The 27,929-nt window shown below is 44.8% G+C and overlaps 1 protein-coding gene across 1 annotated transcript; it reads left to right on the forward strand.

Annotated features, from left to right (window-relative positions):
* Positions 1 to 27,929, forward strand: LOC138769710 (galectin-4-like). The gene is made up of 5 exons (XM_069948342.1): positions 1 to 45; positions 10,162 to 10,188; positions 10,275 to 10,363; positions 12,048 to 12,213; positions 27,077 to 27,929. The coding sequence occupies exons 2-5, from the start codon at positions 10,171 to 10,173 to the stop codon at positions 27,218 to 27,220; spliced, it is 417 nt and encodes a 138-aa protein (XP_069804443.1). The 5' UTR covers positions 1 to 45; positions 10,162 to 10,170; the 3' UTR covers positions 27,221 to 27,929.

The following is a 27,929-nucleotide window of genomic DNA, read 5'->3' on the forward strand; positions in this document are numbered from 1 at the left end:
TTGAAGATTCCATTTGTTCCCTTTTCTCAGTTTACAGTGTTAGCTGTAAGTATAATAATAATAATAAGTGTGTGTGTGTGTGTGTGTGTGTGTGTGTCTGTATGTGTGTGTGTGTGTGCCTGTTTCTGTATGTGTGTGTGTTTTATTAGTAACTATACTTAACCCCTTAATGATGAGCAAAATATTAAGAGTTTGAAATTTATTGACCAAGGCCAATTTTTTAAATCTGACCTGTCTCTCACTTTATGTGGTAATAGCTTGGGGATTTTTTCATGACACATTTTACTTTATATTAGTGGTACATTTTGCTTGATGTCTTCAGCATTTGTTTGCGAAAAAACTCAAACATTTCATGAAAAATTGAAAAAAAGTGTGGGGTGGGGGCCAAGAGAAAGGAGCAGTGTCAGAGTGGACTCTGTTTAACTCCTTTATGCTTCCAGAGGGGTTAAGTCTGCAGAAAAAGCACCAAACCTGCTCAAAAAACCATAACTTGATTTGATCAATATGTAAAGCTATGGGTGGGCTATAAAATGGTGTAAAAAAGATTTTGGGGGGAATACCCCTTTAAGGGGCAGCTAGTCAAAGCATGGTGCAGAGTAATTGTAGGTTGTAGCTTACATTGTAGGTTGTTTAAAGAGGTGGGCATTCAGGTTGCTTTTGAAGGTTCCTTTTGATGGTGGTTGAGAGTAGGATGTGTCTGAGTGGTGAGTTCTAGAGTACTGTGGATGCTTGGGCAAAATCTTGGAGGCGGTTGTGTGAAGTACGAAGAAGAGGGAAGCAGAAATGCAAGTCATTGGATTATCGGAGGTAGCGTGAGGGACGGTAGCAGGATATCAAATCAAGGATGGAGGGGACAGCTTTATATGTCAACAATTTAAAATAAATTTGTTGACCAATGGGGAGCCAGTGAAAGGATTGGCAGAGGGGAAAGACAGAGCGAGGAGAGCGATGGACTAGTCGAGCAGTAGAGTTGAGAATAGACTGAAATGGGTCATTAATGTTGAATTAAAGACCGAAGAGGAGGGTGTTGAAGTAGTCCAAGCAGGACATAATGAGGACATGTACCTGCACTTTTATTGAGTTACAATGGAGAAAAGAGCAGATTTAGAAGTGGAGGTGGCAAGAGGTGGTCATAGTCTGGGTCTGAGATTTAAATGACAGGGCAAAATCAAAGGTGACCACAAGGCAGCGGACTTGGGGGACGAGGGACAAAGTGCAGGCACTGACTGTGATTGACAGATTAGAAAGGGCTATGGTTTAAGATGGGGGGGGGAATAATTACTTCTCTTTTGTCCATACTGAGTTTTAGAAAGTGGGAGAAGAAGAAGGGGGATGTAGCCGATAGACACTCTTAGATCCTGGAGAGCAAAGGAAACAGGGGACACCTCTTTGTTTTATATAGATGTGGATGGAGTGCACTTCGAGAGAGGTGAGGGAAGGCGGAGTTGGGGTGAAGAACCAGTTGTCTGATAGTATTCTGCATGGGTGAGGAATGCATTGGAGCCCGACAACAGTGCAGGAACGGAAACTGTGCCAGTGGGTGTCAGCCATGTTTCAGTTAGGCCTCGAAACAATGAGTTGTGGTCAAGAAAGAGTTGGATAAATAAAAGTTTATTACAGACAGACAGTTAGTTCCAGAGTACGCCAAAGAAATTGAATGGGGGAGAGGGAGTGGTGAGGATACATATGAAGTTAGAGGGGCGGCGTCCTGTAGAGGATGATAGGAGGACAGCAGGGTAGATAAGATCTGGGGGCGAGGGCCAGGGTTGGGAGAAGTGTCAGGAGGGAGGAGTAGCAGGAGGAGTCAGATCAGTGGGTAGAAAGATGGAGAAATAAAAAGATTACTGCTTGTTATAGGAGCTGGGGGGGGGGGTGAAATTGATCAATATAGACCAGTGCTTCTCAAACTGTTTCTTCTGGAGCCTCACCTAACAGACAAAATGATGCCTGGGCCTCACCAGACTGACCAAGAGGATGCTGGGGCCTCACCATCTGTGGTGGAAGTCCATGCAAATATAAAAACTATAGCTCAGTCAACCCTCTATTTGTCTCCTAATCTCTGTATAACATAAAATAAGTACAAAATGAGTCAATAATGTTCCTAAAGCAGAAATTGTTGGAGTCAGGGAAAGGATTGTGCAGCTTATGGTCACTTTTGTTAGAACTGCCTCCTAAGCTGCGCCTCACCAACAACTACGGGGGGCCTCACTGGTGAGGCCGCCTCACAGTTTGAGAAGCACTGATATAGACTAAGTAAGGGAGCAGAAAAGAGAGCATGTAAAGTGTGGAATGAAGTTCCTTTCAGTTTTCTTTTTTTTTATTATGGTTTTAATTCTGCATTTCCACTTTGACTAGAAGCACTTAGATTGGCAGCAAACAAAGACCAAGAAAGATAGCCATGCCATAAATAAGTAATAGTTCACATGTGTCATTTTTATGTTGGCATCATTTTATACCTGTTCTTTTACTTTTTCAGATGTTAACAGGACATCAAATATTAACAACAAAATTTTCATGTAAATTTGGATAAAAAATTTAAAGAGTTTTAAGAATTTTTAAAGGGTTTTAGGGCTAGTACATTTCTAAAGGTACTTATCAGCTACTGTCTGTCCTGCAGGTAGTGGTGTATTCTTTCCAGTTTGACACAGTGCTCTATGCTGTCACCTCTGTCCATGTCAGGAAGTGTCCAGAGCAGGAGAGGTTTTCTATGGGGATTTGCTGCTGCTCTGAACAGTTTCTGTCATGGACAGAGGTGGCAGCAGAGAGCACTGTGTCAGACTGGAAAGAATACACCACTTCCTGTAGGACATACAGCAGCTGCTAAGTACTGGAAGACAGGAGATTTTTAAATACAAGTAAACTACAAATGACTGTTGTAATTATAAGTTACAATTACAACTGACACCAGTTGATAGAAGAAAAAATTGCAGACGTACCCTTTTAATCACCCTATCTTAAAAAACTACACCCCTCGAATGCACAACAGGATTTAGGAACTTGGTTGACCTGCTAATTTCAAGTAGATTCAGCATCCAAATTCATACGGAATCTGCCCTTAAAAAATGGACATTTCATTTTTATATTGTGTTGAATGGGCTTTCCTCTCATTTATTCATAGGGTATGTGCACACTGAGCAATTCTTGAGGAACTGTAGCTGAAAGTTTTCAGGCAGAATTCAAGCAGAATTTAAGCCCCCCATTGACTACTATAGGATTCCTCTAGCAGATCTACAGCAGAAAATTCTGCTCGGAAATTCTGCAGTGTGAACAACAGAGCAGAAAACCCATTGAACACAATGGGACTTTGCTCTGTACATATTTTACGGGAGGAATTTCAAGCTGAATTCCTCGCCTTTTCCTCAGTGTGCACATACCCATACTGCGGAATTTCTGTGAGCAAAATTCTGTTTACGGATCCACGATCTTTGGGCAAATTCCGCTAGAGGTATCCTATCAAGTCAATGGGGCTTGAATTCTGCTTGGAATTTTGCTTGCATTCCTCTCAAATTCTGCTCCTATTCTGCCAGAGATGAATCGGCAAGGAATTTCAAGCAGAAAACTTTCCTCTTCAAGGGTGGGTACAGACTACGGAATTCTCGCGGATAAATTCCGCCAAATTCCATTGCCTGTAAGTGTTCACGGCCGCACGCCTTTCCGCCGGCTCCATAGACACCATTCTTTGAGCCGACTGATTCCGCTATCCGTGTCAATTCTATCGGCGAAATGCGGAATCCGCCCGTGTATAGAATGGTGTCTATGGCACGGGCGGAGAGGCGTGCGGCCGCAAGAATGTACAAGCAAAGGAGTCCGGTGGATTTATCCGCAAAAATTCCGTAGTCTGAACCCACCCCAATACTTCACCTATTCCTAAAAGTGCACGCACCCGAAGGGATAGGCGGGTATTCAGTAAGGAATTGAAGAGAAAAGTTTTCAGCTTAAAATTCCTCGCCTATTCATCTTTTGCAGAATTTGAGCGGAAGTCGAGAGGAATTCACACGGAATACAAGCGGAATTCAAGCAGCATTTATGAGGTTCTCTATGGAAAATGCTGCACAACTTTCTCTCCCGTGTTCTTCCTATCTATCTGTTTGCGTGACAACTGAACACAACCTTGGTAAATATAAAGTATTTAATAAGGGGCCTAACTAGCAGCGCTATGGAGTTGGTAAGCCGCAGCTCCAAGTTCCGACTCCTGATTATACCAGGGACCGACTCCGACTCTTGCTCCTTCATAAATGGCCAGTCAGATACCCGGGGAGTTATTTATCACACTGGTGTAAAGTGGAACCGGCTCAGCAGCTTCTGTGTAATGTCTTTCATGATCCTGGGGCGACTTCTGCATGAATAAGGAAAAGATATAAAGCAGCTTCTCCTGTGTGTGTGCAGTAGATGCAGCCAGTCTCCAGCCTCCATGTCCTGAACTACTCAGAACTAGACTAGATGGAGCAGGTGGTATTTTCCTGCTTACAATCTTTTATGTTTCTTACTAAATATTTACCATACACACAGAAACACTGCTAAAAATGCTAGATACCTGAGATATAGAGGGGTCACACATAGTAATATAGAGGGGTCAGCCATAGTGATAGAGAGGGGTCAGCCATAGTGATATAGAGGGGTCAGCCATAGTGATATAGAGGGGTCACACATAGTGATATAGAGGGGTCAGCCATAGTGATATAGAGGGGTCAGCCATAGTGATATAGAGGGGTCACACATAGTGATATAGAGAGCGGTCACACATAGTGATAGAGATGGGTCAGCCATAGTGATATAGAGGGGTCACACATAGTGATATAGAGGGGTCATACATAGTGATATAGAGGGGTCACACATAGTGATAGAGAGGGGTCAGCCATAGTGATATAGAGGGGTCAGCCATAGTGATATAGAGGGGTCAGCCATAGTGATATAGAGGGGTCACACATAGTGATAGAGAGAGGTCAGCCATAGTGATAAAGAGAAGGCAGCCATAGTGATATAGAGGGGTCAGTCATAGCCATATAGAGGTCAGCCATAGTGATATAGTGGGGTCAGGCATAGTGATATAGAGGGGTCAGACATAGTGATATAGTGGGGTCAGGCATAGTGATATAGTGGGGTCAGGCATAGTTATATAGTGGGGTCAGACATAGTGATAGAGAGGTGAGACAAAGTAATAGAGGTCACACATAGCGATATAGAGGTCAGGCATAGTGATAGAGAGGTCAGACATGGCCCCAGGTTTATCAGCTCTCTGTCAGTGTCTGTGCTCCTGAATCATGGTGGCCCCAAAGGAACTACCTGCTTAGCCAGTGACTATACCTGTGTTCGCCTCACTCACTGATTAACTGAGCGGGCATTTCTAAGTGGTAAGTGGTACCATGAGTGGTAACGCTGCACTGCGGGGCATGGGGGCAGGTAAATTGGACCTCTTTATTATGATCCCACCACCCCCTGTTCCCCCTGGATTTTTCATTGTTGCCTAAAATACTCCTTTAATGTACGTCTCTCACACACACACACACACACACACACACAGCCTGCTGCAGCCATAGCACGCATGCACACACACACACACACAACCTGCTGCAGCCATAGCACACACACAGCCTGCTGCAGCCATAACACACACACAGCCTGCTGCAACCATAATGCACACAGCCTTCTGCAGCCATAGCACACACATACACACACACAGTCTTCTGCAGCCATAGCAAACACACAGCCTGCTGTAGCCAAAGCACGCATACACACAGCCTGCTGCAGCCATAGGGCGTGCACACACACAGCCTTCTTCAGCAATAGCATACACACATACACACACACAGCCTGCTGCAGCCATAGCACACACAGCCTGCTTCAGCCAAAACACACACACACACACACACACACACTAACAGCAGCTTCTCACAGAGAGAAAACAACACATTGACCACTATATTACACATGATATCTTGATATTACACTGCTGCTCGTATACAATCATCCAGCATCCAGGAAGAGAACAGCACAGATCTCCCCCCACACAATGGAATCTTCCAGCTCACAAACAAACTGCTAAATAGTGACCACCAACCTCTCCCCGACCACCCTCATCTAATAGAGCCAGTGCTTTATCACTGATATATGGAGGAAAGGTTCTTAGGTTGATAGAAAATAAAGTATTTTGATACGTAACATGTATCATAAAATTTTTAAAGATTTTTTTAAAGGAGGAGTCAGTACATTTTTTTCAACTCCAACTCCGGCTCAAGCCAAAACTAGCTCAGACTTGACTTCATGACTCAGACTCCACAGTCCTGGTTACTAGAAATGGCTGCACCCCCATCGCAAGCTTTTGATTGGGCTAAGTCGACTAAGTTTTGAAGTGTTGTCCTAAACTTCTGTTGCAAATGGTGCAGGCATATGGTGGCAGGGAGGACGGGACCTCCCGGCAGGCATGGCAGTGGAGGTGGACAGGGGAGAAAAGCGGCACACCTTCCGGCAAGCATATGGTGGCGGGGTGGACAGGACCAGAGGCGGACGGGGGAGTAGAGTGGCACATCTCCCGGCAGGCATATGGCGGCAGGGTGTATGGGACCAGAGGTGGAAGGGGGGCAGAGCAGCACTCCTCCCAGCAGGCATATGGTGGTGGGGTGGACGGGACCAGAGGGGGACGGGGGAGCAGAGCGGCTTATCTCCCGGTAGGCATATGACGGTGGGCCGATGGGACCGGAGGTGGACGGCGAGCAGAGCAGCACACCTACCGGCAGGCATATGGCGGCGGGGCTGAAGGGACCGGAGGTGGACGGGGAGCAGAGCAGCACACCTACCAGCAGGCATATGGCGGTGGGGCGGATGGTGAGCAGAGAGGACAGGCTGGGGGAGCAGGAGGTATGTTACAGGGGAAACAAGCAGAACGGGAAGCAAAGAGGCGGTGGAAGCGGACGGGGAGCAGAGTGAATAGGCTGGGGAAGCAGAGAGGCAATACAGTAAGCAATTTCTGTGTTGCAGGGGAAATGATAGAATTCATTTGATCAAATTCCTGACTTTCTTCAGAGAAATGATGGAACGGCTTGGTCATTTCATAATTTCCTGGGATTTGATCAAATCCCTGATTCTATCCTTTCACTGCAATATATATATATATATATATATATATATATATCAGGGGGACTATTATAGAACCAGTATATAAGGAGCTAGAATTATTAATAAAATTATTACCATATATCATTACTTTACATATCACCGTCACACTGACCAAATCCTGTATACTGAGACCAATATTACCAATAATACCACTATACAAGGGGCAACTATTACCGCCACACCATGACCACTGCTATTACCACCATACTGATAATGACCAAATCCAGCATACTAAAATGAATAATACATGTGGCCGTCAATACTTTCCATCAAAGTATTTTAGGAGTGATAACTTTATTGTTAGCCAATAAAGGTGTCACTCCTAAAATACTTTGATCGAAAGTACCAGTACCGTACTATTTTTTTCTAAGACGAATAATAGAAACAGTACCAGTTTACAAGGGACAAATATTAACACCACATACTGACTAATACCACTACTGCTACTGAATAAGATCCACTGTACAAAGACCTGTAACAGTGACCATATACAGGGTCGTAGCTAAAGGCTGATGGGCTTTGGTGCAAAATTTTAGCCCCCCCCCCCCCCCCATGCCATCTCCTAATGAACTGCGCCACTGCCTCCCCCTCATGTATTGTACCACTGTCCCCTATAATTAATGGTTCTGCCCTCCTCTGGTCAGGTCTGGCTTCTGTGTATGATGGCGGAGCTAATCACTCGGCCTGTATAACACAGAGCAGGAGTCCCGGAGGTAGGAGAGGGAGCAGTGAGCTCCTGCCAGCAGTCTATTCAGTTGTATTAGCAATTGCAGATACAACTGAACAGGGAGGTAGACGTGGCCGGACTGGCACTAAAAGGCAGCCCTGGCATACAAAGCACCCTTCCAGCCCCCATAAAATATCATAATATAGTGCCCACATAGCATCCAATCCCCCTAATATAGTGCCCCACATAGCATCCAATCCCCCTAATATAGTGCCCCACATAGTATCCAATCCTCCTAATATAGTGCCCCACATAGTATCCAATCCTCCTAATATAGTGCCCCACATAGTATCCAATCCTCCTAATATAGTGCCCCACATAGTTTCCAATCCCCCTAATATAGTGCCCCACCAGAAAAACAACAAACCAGTAAGTCACCTGTCAGCCCATCCCAGCAGCTCCTCTCCCGGCAGAGTGAGCACTCCTGTCATACTCCGGCACAGGCAGCGGGGTATAGAGACACTGCCTGTGCCCCATGTGTCCTGCAGCCTCTGGCATGAATTATAGAGGCTGCAGGGACACCCAGCACAGTCAGTGTCTCTATACCCTGGTGCCCGAGCCGGAGGATGATGGGAGTGTGCGCTCTGCCTGGAGAGGAGCTGCTGGGATCGCCTGACAGGTCAGGTACTGGTTTGTTGTTTTTTCTTTTACTGGGACACTGGGTACTGTTCCGGGATGGCAGGACAGCACCCCGAAATCGAGACTGTCCCGCGGGATCCAGGACAGTTGTGAGCTATGCATATATACCAATACAGGGAAACACACACATGCTGTACACACAAGCACATACATACAGTCAGTCACATGCACACATATATACTTATACACACACATGTCAGGCATACCCATACAGGGACACACACACATACATATATGCTGCACATAGAGGCACATACAGTCAGCTTCATATATACTCATACAGGGACAGAGACACACACACATACATACACATGCTGTACATAGAGGCACATACATACAGTTAGCTTCATATATACTCATACAGGGACAGGCTCACACACACTCAGCCAGCCTCATATATACTTATACAGGGACACACACACACATTTTTGTACTCTAAGGCACTTACATAGTGTATATTCTGTATTAGCAGGCTACTGATAACTGATAACGGCCGTTATCAGTAGCCTGCTAATACAGAATATACACTACTCGATCCACCGCTCCTGATGATTGCAAGAAAGAAAGTGCAAGAAACGCGTCGAGCAAACGCAGCAAGTGTGAACAGTCCATGAAGGGTAATAGGATTACGGCAAAGAGCGTCGGAATCACGGTAACCCCGTTGCATGTACACATGTAAGAAAAATACATGAATGGTAACCAGCAAAGGCTCTGGGGAGCGTGCTGCTCTTGTGATTGTACTGTATAATAGATTATTTCCCTATCTTGGACTGGACTATCATTTCTGCTGTTGGTACAGCACTGCACCAAAGGGTGCGTACTACGATATAGCAGATGGTGTACATTTTTGACCACTGTAAATAAATTTCACTTTGATGCAAAGGCTAAAGTTTTCATCTCTCCACTATCCTTGATTTATAATATACATGAAAACAAACAGACTGACAACATAAACTAAATATATAATTATACATATAGCAGTAGATACCAGCTCTTCACAGGCTCTGCACACCATAAGTAATTACAGTACAGTTACAGCCACAGCAGGCGTCTTCTTTGAGTGCATCAGAGGGGGCCTGGGTCCGTTCTTTTACAGGATCGGGCCACCGGGCTCCATAGCAGCCACTACGGCGGTAGTTCCGCCACTGCATTTAATTATATGTGCAGGCAAAAATTATTAATATAAAAGAGTCCATACAAGCCGCGTGTTTTATACAGGCAATTTGCCAATTTTTTACATACTGTTGACAGTATGGCTGCACCTTGCAATTTAGATTTTCTCCTAATGAGTTGCGTTGTTATATTATATACTGTATGTATCTATGTCTGTCTGTATAATAATTAATCTGTGTTAGAGATGAGTGAATCGTTCATCTAAATGAAGCAAAGCGCTCGTCAAGCCGCCGGCCATCAACCGCTCCAGCTACTGGCCTTTCAGTGTTGCTCTGCTCCCTGCCACTCCACCCCAGGTGGAGACTGGGAAAAGTTTCCCAGGATTGGATCCAACTTTTCCCGGCATCCTGGGAGGAGTGGCAGGAACTGGAGCAGCGCTGAAAGGTTGGCGGCTTGATGAGTGGTTGATGGCCGGCGGCTTGATGAGCGCTTTGTTTTATTTAGATGAGTGATTCTCTCATCTCTAATCTGTATGGGTTTTATATCATTCTTTATACTCTCATCCACAGGAAGCAGCCATGACTTTCTATAAACCGGTATGATTTTAACCTATTTTACTTGTGGGCTAAACCAAAGTTGGTTCATTCTATATTATCATACTAAAGATTATTTCTTTTTATAGAAAGAGCCCACTCAAGCTATTATTACAGCAAATTTTGGAGAATATAAAAGTGTCACCATCATAGGACACATTCCTAAGGAGACAGAGACGTATGTTTTTTCCTGGATTATCGAGTTTGTATAGTGAATATACAAAGTACTATAAAATGTAGTATGTTTAGAGTTATACAGGCTCACCAGAGTTTTAACTGCTTCCTGACAACTGATTTACATGTATAACAAATGTCAGGGTAAATGACGTGGGCTAAGAAGCTGCTATCTGCAGTGGACAATCACTTTCAGCCACAGGGAGCGACTGCAGCATTTGTACGGTCAGCAGTCAGTCCTTTGAGGTTTCCAATACCTCCATGCCCTCCCCATGACACATGTGGGGGTTGCCGTTCTGTTGTCACTACTGTCAGGAGGCATTTGTCAGTCTGGTACACCCTTCTAAAGGCAGGAGATAAAAGATCACAAAAATGACAGTACGTTGCAGTACATTAACCACATTAATTGCTTGTGCAAGTCACCTAGAAGAACTAAAAATGGAATTAAAAAAGTTTAAGGGAAAAAAAAAAAATTATATATATTTTTTTTAATGACATCTTTATAAGGCTGTGTTCACACTACGTATATTTCAGTCAGTATTGTGGTCCTCATATTACAACCAAAACCAGGAGTGGATTTAAAACACAGAAAGGATCTGTTCACACACTGGTGAAATTGAGTGGATGGCCGCCATATAACAGTAAATAACGGCCATTATTTCAATATAACAGCCGTTGTTTTAAAATAACAGCAAATATTTGCCATTTGCCATCCACTTAATTTCAACATTGTGTGAACAGATCCTTTCTGTGTTTTTAATCCACTCCTTGTTTTGGTTGCAATATAAGGACCACAATACTGACTGAAATATACGTAGTGTGAACATAGCCCCCGAACGGAATGACGAGGGACTCACCAGGTCATTTGAGTATGCACATTGCAGGGTGGGGGTGGGGCTCTTGTGGCTAGAGGTGCAATGCTGCCTTTAGCCACACGAGAGGCTGGCAAGGCAGGGAGCAATGCCAGTGGGTGCTGTGGGCAGTAGCCACTATGGGAGCAGACCTTTCTTCATCGGGGTGTGGGTGGGTGGGTGGAGGATGCTACACCACTGATTTACACCTGCAAACAGATGTTCTGATAAGTTTACTATGAAAAAGGGGCAACACCCCTGCCCTGCAGTGTGCATACTCAAATGACCTGGTGAGTCCCTTGTCATTCCGAGAATGGAACGCTAAGGGGCTCGCCAACTGCTGGGTCATGTAAGAGTGTGCACCGGGAGGCTGAATGTGTGTTCGGGGTTAGGGGGGGTCTGTACAGAATTCATGGGGTCCCATACAGTATCTTGTATGGGGCGCACTATGAATCCTAGCTACACCCCTGATGTAAATCATGTTAAATCAGACACAGAAGGAGGTCATGCCTCCTCCCTGCCTTACCGTGCCCCGCTTGCCTCACTTATGGGGATATAGCAGATAAATCTGCCTCAATGTGTCATGGAAAAGTGTAGAAGTGGGGATGAGAGGAAGCTGGGGGATAAAGGAAGCACATGTGGGGTTCTGGGATTGGAGAGTATTGATTCCTTCTTTTTTTATAGCCATATATTAAAAACATTTTATTCCTGGAAAGCCCCTTTAGTATTAGACAAGTTAATGGAGGCTGCCACATATCAATATAGATTTAACCTAACACACATCTTGAACATAGGACTGTGTCAACATTAAAATTTGTGTCACTGTCACTTTACAAGGTTTGCAGTAAATCTTATAAACGGCAACACAGGCAATATTCATCTTCAGATCACCGTCCGTTTTAAAGAAAAAATAATGGCAAGAAATACTTGCAAAAATGGCTCCTGGGGTCAAGAGGAAAAAGATACGCCAATCCTGCCATTCAAACCTGGGGACAACGTTATGGTAAGAACAACAAATGTTATTAAAACCTTGAGAGATTTTAAAAAAAAAGCCTCCCCCCCCCCGCCAACAACAGTGCCATGTCTGTGCACAGGTTAGGGACATGTTCACACAACGTATGTTTTGTATAAATCACATCATTGCAACAACGGCCGTGATTTATACATTGGAATAAAAGGAATCCCGGCTGGAACGTATACACATAGGGGGACATTTATTAGGTCTGGCCTTTTTTGCGCCGGGCTTGAAAATGTCCCTGCAGCGCCCACAGTATGCTGGTTTATGAAGAGGCACACTGCCTCTACATAAATCCTGTCCGTACCCGTGTGTGCGATTAGGAAACCTTCGCCAGCTCAGAGCTGGCGTAGGTTTCCTTTTATTTTTTTGGCGAGAAAAATTAAAAAATTTGCGGCTGCTTTTCATTGAATAGTGGCAGCAGAGAGAACCTGTCAGTTCACACAATGGAGTGTGCAGCTCCAGCCGCATGCTCCATTGTGTGCAGCGGTGAATTGGGATGCGAGTGCAAACGGATGTGCCTGCATTCGAATTCACCAGAAATGAAGATCATCTAGCCGGTACTGCAGTATCGGCAGGGGTGATCTTCAGTAATACCGGCCAATCTGTGACCCGGTCAGGTCACAGAATGGCCGGTGTTATACATAGTGTGAACCCGGCCTATGTGTGGTACTGCAACTCAGTCCTGATCACTTCATTTTGAATGCACATTTCTCACGAGGGTATGTATCCTGGTTATAAACAGTTTCTTCATGGTTGTTAATCTGACAGAACAACAGTGGATGTCTAGCCGTATTACATGGCGGCACAGACATTGTTAGTCATGTACATGCAGCCCTTGCTTTACTCATCCCTCGACTGCACATCACCTATTGTATGGAGTGCAGACATTGTTTTTTCAACATGTTTAACCCCTTCAAGACCGAGCGCATTGATGCCCGGATGTTCGGGTCAAATTAATGTAATGTTCCTCTTTGCCTTCTAAGAGCCATATCGCTTTAATTTTTCCAGCTACAGGGCTGGGGATCAAATTGGTGTAACAGAAAATTTTTGATCGCTTTTTATTATTATTTTTTTTCTGATATGTAGTTTTAAAAAATCCTGTTTTTTTTTTTTGTTTGTTTGTTTTTCGTTTATGCCGTTCACTGTGCGGGAAAAAAAATGTTATATTTTTATAGATCGGACGATTCTGCACGTTACAATATATAAAATGATTTTTTAATATATTTATTTTTACTTTTATAATGGGCAAGGGGGTATTTAAAACTTTTATTGGGGGGGGGGGTTAAAAGTAATACTTTTAAAGAAGTATTTAAAAAAAAACCTAGTGATAGGAGCTTGTATAGTTCGTGACGGTAAAGGAGTTAATGACAAGCAGCTGAGGGATTGCAGCTTCCTCTCATCACCTTTGGCCACGGACACACTGATGTGTGCGGGACCGCTCTTACTGCAGCGGTCCCGCACACATCTACAGCCACTTCAGTCAGGAACGTATATATACATTCCTACTAGGGATGAGCGAACCGGCCGAGGTTCGGGTTCGTATGAACCTGAACTTTCGGCTTCTGATTCCCGCTGTCTGCCCGCTCCGTGGAGAGGGTGGAAACAACCTTGAGGACCGCCTGGAAAATTGGGATACAGCCATAGCCATAGGCTGTATAAAAGTTTTCTAGGTGGTCCTCTGGCTCTATCCACCCTCTCCACGGAGCGCGCAGACGGAGGGAATAAGAAGCCGATAGTTCAGGTTCATACGAACCCGAACCTTGGCCCGTTTGCTCATCCCTAATTCCTACTGCACGGGGTATGGGCAGTAGGGACGTATATATACGGATTTCTGACGTGAAGGGGTTATTAAAGACTTGGATTAGCCAGTGAGCAAGTATTAGCTTGCTTCTCAGCTGATCACTGTCTCATGATCTCATGTTACATGGGGCAACCTTGACGGTCAGTAAGTGCTTTTTTAAAGTTATTCTGTATTTTATAGGCAGCCGGTAGTACAGGCCAGATGTTGTGAATAAGGAACTTTGTTGGAAGCTGTTGGAGCTTTTGGTACTACTAGATCAGTGTTTCGGAATAATTGGTTACTAACCGACCTGTAGCATTGGTGGTTTCCTTTGTCTGGGAGGCTTAAATATATCTGATATTATAAAGGTGTGTATCAGTGTAGATCGATATTTTGGTGTTTTTAATTCTTACAATGTTGCTAAGTAGAAAACTTGGCAGATGTCCAGTCCCTGAAAATACCTCCCCATTAAAAACGACACCTAAAAGGCATATTTGATTTTAGAGTTCCATCCTATTGGACTTCCCATTGGATTTACCCCTGAGGAAGTCCAATAGGGCGGGATACGTGGAGTTTTTCCATAGCACACTCGCTCTAGGAGAGCAGTAACTGTATACTGTATACCTCTATACAGTTTGATTGCAAACTTTTTTCATTTTTCTCCCTAACACTTCTGCACTTTATTTCAGAATTCTTTTACACTAATCATTGGTACACAGGTTCTGTACACCATATACATTACATTGCAGTTATATCAGGTGACTCACAGGGGACATCTTCTCTGATCGGAATTCTTCCCTTTTCATTTTCTTCTCCATCTGCCCTGGGCCATGAGAACTTCTCCGAGCCACGAATCCACGGAATCTGACAGAGAAACATGTTAGGCTCCTCACTCCGACACCATCCTCATCTCTCTACACACTGCACATCTGTATTGGCCCCTGTACGCCCTCATTTAGTGGGTAGGCTGACTCTAAGTGATCCCATTTTAGTATATGGCCCTCCTCTCTGTAGCCCCTCCTTATAGATAGCCCCCTTATGTTGCCCCCTTATAGAAGGCCCCCCCATAGATGCCCCCCCTTACAGATGGCCTCTCCTATGTTTTCCTCTTATAGATGGACCCCTCTCCCCCTATATTGTCCCCTTACAGATGTCCCCATTCTCCCCCTATGTTGTCCCACCCTCCCTTATAGATGTCCCCCTCCCCCCCCCCTTTATAGATGTCCCCCTATCCCCTCTTCCTAATAGATGGCCTCTTCTCCCCCCCCTTATAGATGGCCCCCTCTCCCCTCCTTCCTTATAGATGCCCCCTCCCCCCCCTTATAGATGGCCCCCCTCCCCCCTTCCTTATAGTCGGCCTTTTCTCCCCCCCCCTTCCTTATAGTTGGCCTCTTCTCCTTCTCCCCCCCCCCCCTCCTCAATCATAGATGCCCCCTTCTCCTCTTCTCCCCCTACCCCCTGTGCAAAGCAGGTTTAAAAAAAAAAAAAAAAAACTCACCTAACAACACGCTCCCCGTTGAGACTTTTTTCTCCTGCAGCCTCCGTCTGATGCGCGGCTGCCGGGGGTGTCGCGTCCTATCCCTGGCAGTGCGCGTATCATAGAGCTCTCTGTGTGCCGGTGGCCGCGGCCACGGCACACGCCCACACACTGCCGGGGATAGGACGTGACACCCCCGGCAGCCGCGCATTAGATGGGGCTGGTCCCGTGCTCCTTGTGGCCCTGTGACTCGTTTTCCCTACGCTTGGGGAAAGGAGTCGGCGGGTCAGGAGGAGCATGGGACCGTCCCCTGGAGGCCACCGGCCCTTCTGGCGCGCACACACACCCTGCTGCAACCAAAGTGCACACACACACACACTCTGTTGCAGTCATAGCACACACACGCAGCCTGCTGCAGCCATAGAACAATAACAATGCCTGCTGCAGCCATAGCGCACACACAGCCTGCTGCAGCCATAACACACACACATACCCTGCCACAGCCTTAGCACACACACACTCACAGCCTAAAGAAAGCCATAGCACACACACATTCTGCCGCAACCATAAACACAAACACAAACACAGCCGTAGGCTGTGGCAGGGTATGTGTGTGTATTATGGCTGCAGCAGGCTGTGTGTGCGCTAACACATCCTGTGCGCAAACACATCCTGCTGCAACCATAGTACACACACACACACACACACACCCTGTTGCAGTCATAGCACACACACACACAGCCTGCTGCAGCCATAGGACAATCACACCGCCTGCTGCAGCTATAGCATACACACTCACACACACAGCCTGCTGCAGCCACAGCACACTGGAGAAAATCACACATTCTTCTCCCAGAGAGAAAACACCATATTGAGGACAGAAGTTACTACAGAGGTTGCTACAATACTTATGGTTCCGACCCCACTGCCCTGACTGCATGTATTATTAATTTGGGGATGCTTTACCGCTCCTGGTGCTTCTGACACTGCTTTCGCCTAACATTTTCTACTTTATATTACTGGTAAATTTGAGTTCATACTAAAGCTCTGTTTACATTGACATGATCATTCTTTTGAACGGCCGCACCCAACAACAGCCGGTATCAGTGCGGCTTGTGCATGCCATGGGTGTCATTGCATTGATTTTATTGCAATGGCACCTGGGCTTAAAAGAATGGCTGCTGTTGAAAACAGCGGCCATTCTTTTTAAAAATAGTAAGTTGTATAAACATGGCCTTATAGTATATCTTGATGGAAAAAAAGTAAAAAATTACAAGAAACTTGGGAATAAATGCATTTTTCAAATTTTCTGCTTGTAAGGCAAATACTGTAGTTATGCCACATTAGATATTAAATAACATTAGAAATATGTTTACTTTATGTTGGCCTTATTTGTTACATATACTGTTCTTTTATTTTTTTTAAGACAATAGAAAGCTTAAAGGAAAAATGTGGGCATTTTTAATATTTGACAGGCAGCAGAGGCAGGGGAGAACATAGCAATAGAGCATTGCTTACCTCTCCCCCTATTCGCGATGCACAGTCTTAGCGGCCCCGAAACCCCTGCTGTAAGAAATCCCCCCCCCCCTCCCGGTCTGAAATGTATTTGAGGTGGCTGTATCTTATAGAGCCCCATAAATCACACCATTTCTGAAGCTGCATCCCTTAATCTGTTCTATCAAAAGTCTTTTTAAGCCTTTAGGTGAGTTAGAGAAGTAAAAGCAATATTTGAGAGAAAATTAATAATCTCAATCTCTTTGCAGAGATTCTATTTTAAGTGGAAACTATCAGCAGGTTAGAAAAATCTAACCTGCTGATATGTTCCTATTGCACAGGTGGCGCTGAGGATTAAGGTAAGTATCTTACCTTCATCTTCGGTGCTGTTTCCATGCTATTAGGCATTTAATTCCTATGCTTATTAGGCTTTTTGATGCACTGGGGCCAGTATGGTGACCCAAAAGTACTATGTGTACAAGGGCTGATGTTACGATGTAGGACTTGTCATGGAGCTCAGAGTGGTAGAAGCCCTTCCTAGGCCCCAACACATGCATGTTAAATGAGTAGTGCCTTTAGAGCAATGCTTCTCAATTCCAGTCCTCAGGCCTCATCAACAGATCATGTTTCGAGGATATTCCATACAAAGGACACCTGTGAGAATACCTGATGCACTGAGTAGAATTATATCACCTGTCAAATACTAAGGAAATCCTCAAAACATGACCTGTTGATGAGAAGCACTGGTTTAGAGTAGTATAAAGTGCAGGATAAGAAATCCAGAGTCCAGAGTACTTAAACAGGGTAGTGTTTTACTTGTAGTTCTCCTAAAAGTGCAGTACAATAAAAGCAAAGTCCTGAGTTAAGAAGCTTGAGTAATTGGCTTGTCAGGATCCCTCTTAATACCTGAGCATACGTGAGAAATAGTGCTTTTAGCAGGTATACTGGGCTTTGATAAGGATAATTTTAGTTTCACAAAGTCTCTAGTGAAGGGTGATTGTTTAGGTATTAGGCTTGAGGACTAGGCGGCCTACCGTAATGGGGGGGGGGGGGATCTGTCCAAATAGTACTGTGCTCTGCTGGAGGGGCTTTAACCACTTTGAAGCTGATGGAAATAAACTTAAAGTGTCACTGTAGTTTAATTTATTTAAAACCAAAAACGCAAAAACGAAAATGGGCCCCGTCCTTAAGGGGTTAAAGTGTCACTGTTATTTTATTTTTTTGCAGAAATCAATAGTACAGGCAATTTTAAGAAACTATGTAATTGGGTTTATTAGCCCAAAAATGCTTTTTTATCATGAAAAAACAGTTTGAAGCTCTTCCCCTGTCTTCATTGTTCTCTATAGAGAGGGGAGGGATGTAGGGAGATGAGGCACCAAAAAAGGCAACTAAGAGTTAATTTACAGCTACCTCACCAGGCTATCGCCTCTGAGGTCAGCACTGAGCTCTTTGACCTCTGAATAAGGCTTTCACACAGTTCCCGCTGTGTAATCCTTTGTTCTCTGCTCTCTGCTGCAGACTAATCTCCCTCCTTCCCCTTCCCTCTCCATAGAACAGACAGGGCCCGACTAATGTAAACCAGTTGAGATTTCCAGATAATGAGCAGTGGATGAGAGAGAGGAGGGGGGACCTGGGGAAAGTCTTTTTTAAATGCAGATAATGGCATATTTGCCTAATAAACCCAATTACAAAGTTTCTTAAAATTGCCTGTACTATTGATTTCTGCAAAAAAAATGAAATAACAGTGACACTTTAAAAGACTACCTTTCCTCATGGCTATAACAATCTGGGACCATGTATCTGGGGGGTTAAGGAGCATCTGTGTGTCATAAAATAATTTTTCTGGATGGAGTTTGCTGCAGTGGAAATTCCAGTTTTTGCTGTGGTCAAGATACAAGCCAGTATGACTTTTTAGTTCATTACGCTATGCCCACGTGGAAAGTGCTCTCTACTAACTATTCGAAAGATTCAAGTTAGATCAAATATGTGTTAATGTTAGATCAAATATGTGTGAATATTCACATCTAAATTAAAGGGAACCTGTCACCCTCCCGGCCCCCGCTAGAGACCCTCATACTTACCTGATCGCAGCCAGTCCTGGGACTGAGATACCGTCTCGGGCAACTCGGCACGCGCACTGCAGAAGTGAGTCCGACACTCATAGAGAATGAATGGTGAGTCCGACGCTCCATTCATTCTCTATGAGCATTGGACTCATCTCAGCAGTGCGCATGCTGGGCTTCCCGCGGGGATATTAACGTCCTGGGACCGATCAAGAAGGTATCCGCGGCTCTAGCGGGGGTTCGGGAGCCTTTCCTCCTGGCACCGGGGGTGACAGGTCCTCTTTAACTTTACTAAAATAGGTAAATAATTTTTTAGCTGTTTTAATAAAGTGTATGCTCCCTGGGAAAGCAAGGAAGCAGTATTACAGGGAACAGTATTACTGGTAATTAGAAATTGCTGGCAATAATGCCGATCCCTTTAATAGTTAATATTTAATTAATAAAACAAAGTTTCGTTCTAAAAAGCTATTTGTGTTGTACAATAGCTTAATTAAAACCAATCAATAAGCTCAGTGTGCCGGGGACCTGCGAAGAGAGAAGATAGAAGAAAGAAGAGAGAAGATAGAAGACATCGGAAGGTGAGTAGAAAGCCCCCCCCCCCCCCTCCCCTGCACTGCACCCTTCCCAGCAAGGAAGGGGGGTCACTTAACCCCGTCCTTGCTGGCTGTGTTGCAATATAGTACAATCTGAAATCTGGTAGTCCAAAACCTCCCCTCTTTACCTTAGGGCAGAAGTGTACATATTTTAGGCGAACCCTCTTCCTCCCCCAGATCAGCTCGCTCAAAATCCGCTCAATTTCCTTAAACCATTTCCCACTAATCCACAATGGAGCAGCGGACAGGAAAAAGCTGATCTGAGGGAGGACCACCATCTTGATCAGGGCCAACCTGGCTGCCATAGATAAGAGCAGCTTTTCCCATATTTTAATTTTCCCTTCCACTTTGCGCAGTACTGGCTTCAAGTTACATTGCACATATTGTCGTGGGGAAGCTGTCAGCTTCACCCCCAGATATTCTAGTCCTTCATCATTTGATAGGATTCTCAAGTTACTCCAGGGGACAGAGAGTTTCCCGTCCAACGGTATTACCGAGGACTTGGTCCAATTTATCCCCAGCCCCATAAAAGACCCCAATTTCTGAAAGTCATCTATAACACCAGACAGATTATCCTCGGGGCTGGAGACAAAAAGAAGCAGGTCATCGGCATATAGCAAAATTTTTTCTCTGTCTCCTCGCACTCCAAACCCCTTAAAGGAGCAGCATTGCCTAACCCATTCAGCAACAGGCTCTATATACAAACAAAATAACATAGGCGAGAGGGGACAGCCCTGTCTGGTTCCTCTCGAGATTCTAAAGGAAGAAGAAGGGGAACCGTTCACCATGACTAATGCTCTAGGGTTAGTATACAGTAGTTGGATCATTCTTAAAAAATTACTCCCAAAACCGAAGGTTTCTAACGCCTTCCACAAATAAGGCCATTCAACACGGTCAAATGCTTTTGTCGCGTCCAGAGCCACTAGGGCTCTGGGCTCTTCACATTCAATCTGTATATTCAAATATGCTTGTTTAATATTGTGAAATACCGTTCTACCAGGCATGAATCCGCACTGATCTGTTGAAACCAATGTTTCCATAACTTTCCCTAACCTCTTAGCTAGTAGTTTAGCAAATATTTTATAGTCAGTGTTTAGTAAAGACATGGGGCGGTAAGCCTCCATCTCAGTACCATCTTTCCCCTTCTTACGGATAAGAATGATGTTCGCTTCTTCCATAGACATTGGAAACTTCCCCTCTCTACAGGATTCATCTAGAACCTTTGCAAAATAAGGCAGCAGCGTCTTAGCGTATTTCCGGTAGAATTCGTAAGGCAATCCGTCGGGACCAGGGGCTGTATTACCTTTAATAGAGGAAAGAGCTTCCTCCAACTCAGATATCGTAATGGGCTCGTCAAGTTGTTCTTTCTGTTCTGCGGACAATGAGGGGAGCTTAATATGGTCAAAAAAATCTACCTTTAGTCTACTCAGATCTGGTTCTGAGGATGAGTATAATGAGGCATAGAAATTAACAAACTCCTTCTGAATCTGATCTTGTGAGTTTATTAATTTCCCATCCGCACCCTTGATCACTTTTATTTCCGTAATATCGTTCTGACTGCGAACAATGTCTGCTAAAATCTTCCCTGGCCTATTTCCCTCGCAGAACCTTCTTTGGTCAGAGAAGGAGATCTTATTATACATTTTTTCTTTCAGGAAGGCGGAATATTCATCCTCCGCTACTCTCAATTTCTCTAACATTGTCGCATCGGAATTTACAGAGTACTCTGACCGTGCTACCTCTATATCATGTATTTTCCTCTTTCACCCTATAAGCTTTCTTTTTATTAGATATCTCTTTAATATATATTCCCCTTATGTAGGCTTTAAAGGCGTCCCAAACAGTTTGGATTGACACTGAAACAATATTACTTTGAAAAAAAAAAAGAAATTTCCTCTACCATTTTTTCCTCGTTCCTCAGTAATTGCAACCAGTGGGGATTGAGCCTAAACGATCGAACAACACTGCCTCCTCATGCATTCCTAGTCTCCCAGATCAGCGGGGTATGATCCGACATTGCCCTAGGGGTGTAGCTGATCCTCACTAACCCTCTCAATCCCGACTGGTTGCACAAAAGAAGATCTATTCGTGAGGCTGCATTATAAGATGTGCTGAAACATGAAAAACAGTTGGTAAACGGGTGCATAACTCTCCAGGCATCTACCCATCCTCCTTCCTCACAGAACTTTTTAAGTGGCAAATTTTTTCCAGGTGTGCCAGGTCCGGAGGATCGCCGATCTCTGGGTTCCACAGTACAATTAAAATCTCCAGTCACAAAGATATTTGTATAATCCCTATCTCTGGTAAATCTTAGTAATTCTATCAGTATCTCTGCAGAGAAGGGAGGGGGAATATACACAAATGCAAGTATTGAGCTAGTGCCCTCCAAATCTCCCCAAATAAACACATATCGCCCTCTTGGATCAGCTATAACTTTCTTCACCACCAGATCTATCTTATTGTGAACCAAAACAGACACTCCAGCAGAGTAACCAGAACCAAAAGAATGATAAGCCTGTGAGGCCCAGCGTCTGCTAACACTTTGTGCCGTTTGATTGGTAAGATGTGTCTCCACCAGACAGACTATGGCAGGCATGTGGTTATTAATGTAATTAAAGACGCTGAGTCTCTTAAGGCGGTCACCCAAGCCTCTTACATTCCATGTAAACACCCGTACCATTTAATGGAAAGAGAGAGAGAAAAAAAAAAAAGAAAAAAAAAAGAAACCTTCCTCCTGACATGACCCACCCCCCTCTCCCAACCCCCCAACCCCCCCAAACTACCCCTAAATCTAATACAGGGATCTCTATCCTAAGCATCCTTCCCTACTCCCCCTCCCCCCTCCCCGGATACACTTAAAATATGCTTTTCTTATCCCATTCCCAACCAGCCAGCACCAGGTGTCATGCAACAAATTACACATCAAAACCATTTTCAAGTAGACTACCCTGGACCGGGCCGAAGGGAAAAAGGAAACCATATCCCAGTCCATTGAGGCCCCATTTTAATTCCTTTTAATTTTGAGCAACCTTCTTCTATGTCCGAACAAGCATACATAATAACAGTTAGATCCCCTCTCCATCCAGTCAATCCAGAATGTCTTTTAGGAGTAGTAAAAAGGTGAGAGTCTTTATAGACCACCCATAGATTGGCTAGAAAGATTAGGAGGAAAAAACAAAACAAAAAAAACAACAGTTTTTTTATTTTCTTACAAGACATTCTACGTCTGTTTCCCTAAAAAATACTGGAGATGGAAAAATCCAGGATCCATTGAACAAATAAATCTTTACATTGTTTAGCAGGTCTCAAGAGGGGGCTGGGCACCTCAGTCCCCTAAGCATATGGTCTTTATCAGTACTGCTCGTGACGGGCTGCTCAGAAGTAATGGGCCTCCTTGAGTGGAAAAGTCAAACACTTTCCTAAGGAAGATTTTCAACATTCTGAACACAGGTGTGGCTTCTCTCCTTTTGCAGACTGACTGCCAACAGCAGTATATGAAGAGTCTTATCACTTGTCAAGCACTTTCATAAGAAATGTTTTCAATATTCTGAACAGCTGTGTGTCTTCTCCCCTTTATGAATTCTCCTTTTGCAGACTAAGTGCCACCAACAGTATATGAGGCATCCTAAAACTTTTCTAGGGGTTTCATAAGAAATGTGTTCATCATTCTGAACAAAGGTGTGGCTTCTCTCTTTTAACTGAAATCTGCCAGCAGTATATGAGGCATCTTATCACTTATCCAGTGTTTTCAGAGGAAACATTTTCAACATTCTGAACACAAGTGTGGCTTCTCTCCTGTATGAATTCTCCTTTTGCAGACTAAGTGCCGCCAGCAGTGTATATGAGGAGCCTTATCACTTTATCAAACAGATCAACAAAGAGAAAAGCAAGCAGTCAGAGGAAAGGCCACTCATGGGGGAGAACAGGCCAGAGGGCAGACAAACTGCCCCCCCAAGCAAGCTTAGAAGCCCCCTCCGTAAGTCCAGTGAAGACTGTACATTACCGCTAAAGTCACATAGGTGGGCAGATAAAACAGATAGCTGAATCAGCTGGCACTCAGTTTTCCTGGGCACACTCCATGAGTCACATCCACTTGCTCCTCTCAGGAGCCGACAGGAGTATCTAACCAAGCATCGGCTCCAGGGGCAGTATATACAGGCATTTTAAACTTATCTGCCCCAGTGTCCAGGATGATCCTTCCAGCTAGACAGGCAGAGGCATGGGGCAGCTCAAACAAGGGTCCTGCAGCAAAGCAGGTTGAGCTTCAGGATCCAGGCTCCAGGGAAGGGGAGGAGGAAAAGGAAGCAAGGCGGCGTCCTACGTCATGACGCCCAGCCCTCCAGCCATAAATCCTTCCAATATTTAGTTCATTGGAAGGGTTACAGTCCTGAAAAGCGAACATGGGTCACTGCCAAGGATCTCTATGCTCTCGACTTGGTAAAAAGATTTTATTTGTCATACCATAACAAGCCTGTAGGTCTTTGTGAGGGTCCGGAGGCCTATTCTCAGAGGAAGGGGGTTCTGTCAGGAGCTGGGTCGCGCACTCAGCTCCCATTACTGCCTGCCTGCCTGCCTCCTTGGATACGCCGACAACGTCCCTAGTAACTGGCCCGACTGGTTGCTGAGGGTGCGGCGGTGGTGTTCTTGGCCGGCACCGCCAGTCAGATTTTAGTGTATATCCTGGGGCTTGACTCTCAGCCCCAATCACGCCTGGGGCTGGGACTCCAGGCCCCATAAGTATCCTCCCACACCTGTGTTCTCTGCCTGCTATAGAGCCTAGTTTTCTAGTGTGTCTAGACCTAGCGTTCCCTGCATTGTGTACTTGGTATTTGAATTTCTGGCTTCTAGACTTTTAAATCCTCTGTTGGATCTTGTTTTGCACTCTGCCGTCCTTTTGTTACTGGCTCGGACCCCTGACCCTGATTTATTGTGTTGTGCCTGTCTTGTCTTTGTTCCGTGTTCACACTTATACATCGGCCACTTGCCGTAAGGGCTGTTGAGGAAAATTGGCAGGAACAGCAGGGCGGGTGCCAGTCTCAGGGCTATACCTGTACTTTGTTGTCCTGGTCCCATATCCTGACAGTTTTGTTAATCCACCCAAGTCTGTGCCCGCACTTCTCCTTTAAGCATAGAAAACTTAAAAAAAAATAATAAAGAGTATATTTCAAAATTGCTTGCGATAACAACCCCTGTTTATTTCTTTAACAAAAAAATGTAATTGTTATAGTAGGGAACTAGACAACAAAAGAAAGGTGCAGCCCTTACACTGGCACGCTGGCACCCACCACGCTGCCCCTGCCTATTTGCCTTAACTGCCTTGATGACAGCGGACAACTGGTTGACAGTCCCTAACTTGTATAAATTAACACTGAACCAAGACAAGACAGACAAAAAACACAATAAAAAGGGTCAGAGGTCCGGGTGAAACATTAACAGGCAAAAGCAGTACAAAAACATATCCAAAAGCAAAGTCAATAGTCAAAAGCCAAAATTTCAGAGAATAAATGCCGGAACAAATGCTTGGTCAAGAGGGAACTCAGGGTCTGAGGCTCTATTGCAGGCAAGGAATAGAGGCAAGTGGAGAATATTTATTAGGCCCCAGGTCCCAGTACCAGGAGTGTTCTGACAGCTGACTGGTGGTGCTACCTGCCAGTCAGCTTGATAAAAATGTTTAACACCAAATGTAGATTGGCCGTGGACGGTGAAACCCCGGCCATGGCTACATTAGCCTAAAGCAGTGCTGCGCCCATAGCTACATAGGTTGCCAGGGGTGCCGGCCAGCTCCTAACAGTAACAGTGCCTTTTTAAAGAATAACTTTCAAAATATACGAATGTGTGAAGGCAGCCTCAGTCTTAGCAATCACTGAGGGTCTACGTACCCAGACCCCCATTAATACTTCTGATATGTTACTATCATATATGAAAAGTTTAATACAATCATAGGTACCCTTTAAATACTCTGCTGATCCGGTGGTGTGGTAGCTTAGTGGGTCACTTGGGCATTTATCACGGTAGCCTAGAGTGGTGTAGGACGTTTGGCACAGTGTACAGGTGTGTGTGGGTGCAGATGCGTAAGGATAGGCCAGATTCCAATGTTTAGAATAAATAGAACAGTTTACTTGGAAGAACTTAGTATAAGAAAAAAAATGTTGGCAGGAATAGAGTTCAGTGCAATACCAAGAAAAACACAATCTTGCAAGTTACTTAGATGCTTGGAACTGAGGTAGAAACAAGGTGCTTTTAAGGAGAGAGCTTTGCAGTAGAGAGAGTAGAGGAGAGGGGATGCCTGAGGGGCCTTGTCCAATGTAGAAGTGTACTCTGCCTGGAACAGTAGAGGTGTGTAGAAAAGATATAGAAACTACTTGTACTCACGAAAGAACTTTATTCTGACCGCCTTCTGTCCTCAAGTTGGGGGCTATCTGTCCTAGATGGGTAGTACAAGCCCCAGGCCTTGTTTTCTGGGCTAAGCCGACTCCCAAGACTTCCTGGTCATCTGGCACTGAGCAGTGTAATATGTACCTTTGTTCCACTGGGGTCAGTTCCTATGACTGCTGAGTTAACTGCCATGCACATTTAGAGGGCTTCCTGGCGTGGACAAGGTGTACCCTGTGCAGCTTCTCTCCCCCTGGTGAGTTCTAGCACTGCATAGTGGTTCTGCTGCTCATACGGAAGAACTGTGGTTGGCTTTATTGCGTCCCTGTCAAAGGACCTGGCCAAAGCCAGGCCCTGGCTTTGTTTCAGCAGAGACTTGTCTGTGTTGCTCCCTCTCACACTGACCACCGACTCCCTAACTTCTCCCACCAGGAACTAAGTTCTACCCACAGGGGACCGTCTAACCCTGCCTGTGATTGTTGGGGCTGTGTGTGTGTAGAGAGAGAGCAGAAGATAGGTTAGAGAAAGGAGGGAAAGCACCTGCACCTGTGAGTGGCTGAGACATAACATGTGACAAACAATAGTTAACCCTCTCCTTATAATAGTCTTCTTCAGCTATGCACAGAAGACAACAAGCTCTTTAGTGACACCCAGTGGGAAAAACACTAACTGCATTGGATACCTCATCTCACTTGTGTGAACCTGAGGGAGTTACCTTACTCAGGTGCAACAAAGACTTTGGGGGCCCATACCGGGTCACCACAATATGACTCCCATTTCCCAGCAGTTCCCTGTGCCTCCCTATAATCTCTTGTTGTATTTTTCCATTGGTGGTTCTGGCAGAAATATTTTTGAGCAATATTACCATTGAATGACAGCTGTAGCTAAGTAGCGAGTAAATGTAAAAAACATGTAGCCCATACCCCAATCCCCCCTTCCACCCCCCATCACCACCACCTTTAGCAGAGCTAAGGTGCATTATACTGTTTGTTTCGTTTTCTGGACAATATATAATACATGTGAGCAACAGTAAGTAAAACTCTGTCTTTTCTATGTTATTTACTACCAGATGGAAATCACTAATGGAGAAGAAGCTATTGAAGTGTATTGTAATGGAAATAAAGTTTTCAGCTATGAACATCGCCTGCCTTTCAAAGAAATTGATGTTATAACTCTTAATGAAAACTGCATGTTTAAGTGTATCCAGTTCTAATTCCCAGCAAAATACAAGAATCGTGCCATAAAAAGCCTTTACCAGATCTATCAACGTCTCTATATCTTAAGTTAATGAAAGAATACATGTCAGTGCGGGGAAGCCTGTGCCGCGGTCCTTTTTTAGAACCGCGGCCCGGTTCCCATGTACGGCGCCGTTCTATTCACAGGCACCAAGCTGGGGGTGAAGCACTGGAGGTAGGTTAGCCCGCCCCCAGTGGGAGGAAACCCCCTCCCCTCTATGATGCGGCTCCAATGTAACCTGATGGTACACAGGTTTTTGAAATGGATAGAACTGCACTAGCGCGGGGAAGCCATACCTGCGGTTCTTTTTTTGAACCAAAGCACTGATGGCGGATTTGCCCACCCCCAGTGGGAGCAAAACAGAGCCGCATCACAGAGGGGAGGGGGTTTTCTCCCACTGGGGGTGGGCCGTCCCACCTCCAGTGCTTCAGCCCCGGCCGGTGCCGAGAATAGAACGAAGCAGTATTCGGTTTAAAAAAAGGACCGTGGCACAGAAGACCGTTCTATCCATGTCAAAAACTTAAATCGATGTACTGCTGATACATTCACTTTAAGTATTTCTGATCTTACATATGATCTCTATAAATCAATGGGCACTCTTGTGGTAAACCGTTATGTATTTCTATTGTGTACTGCATAATCTCCTCCTATAAGCTATGACATGGATTGTATTTCACCACACAATA

Source organism: Dendropsophus ebraccatus, chromosome 12 (assembly GCF_027789765.1).
Source record: "Dendropsophus ebraccatus isolate aDenEbr1 chromosome 12, aDenEbr1.pat, whole genome shotgun sequence".
NCBI lineage: Eukaryota > Metazoa > Chordata > Amphibia > Anura > Hylidae > Dendropsophus > Dendropsophus ebraccatus.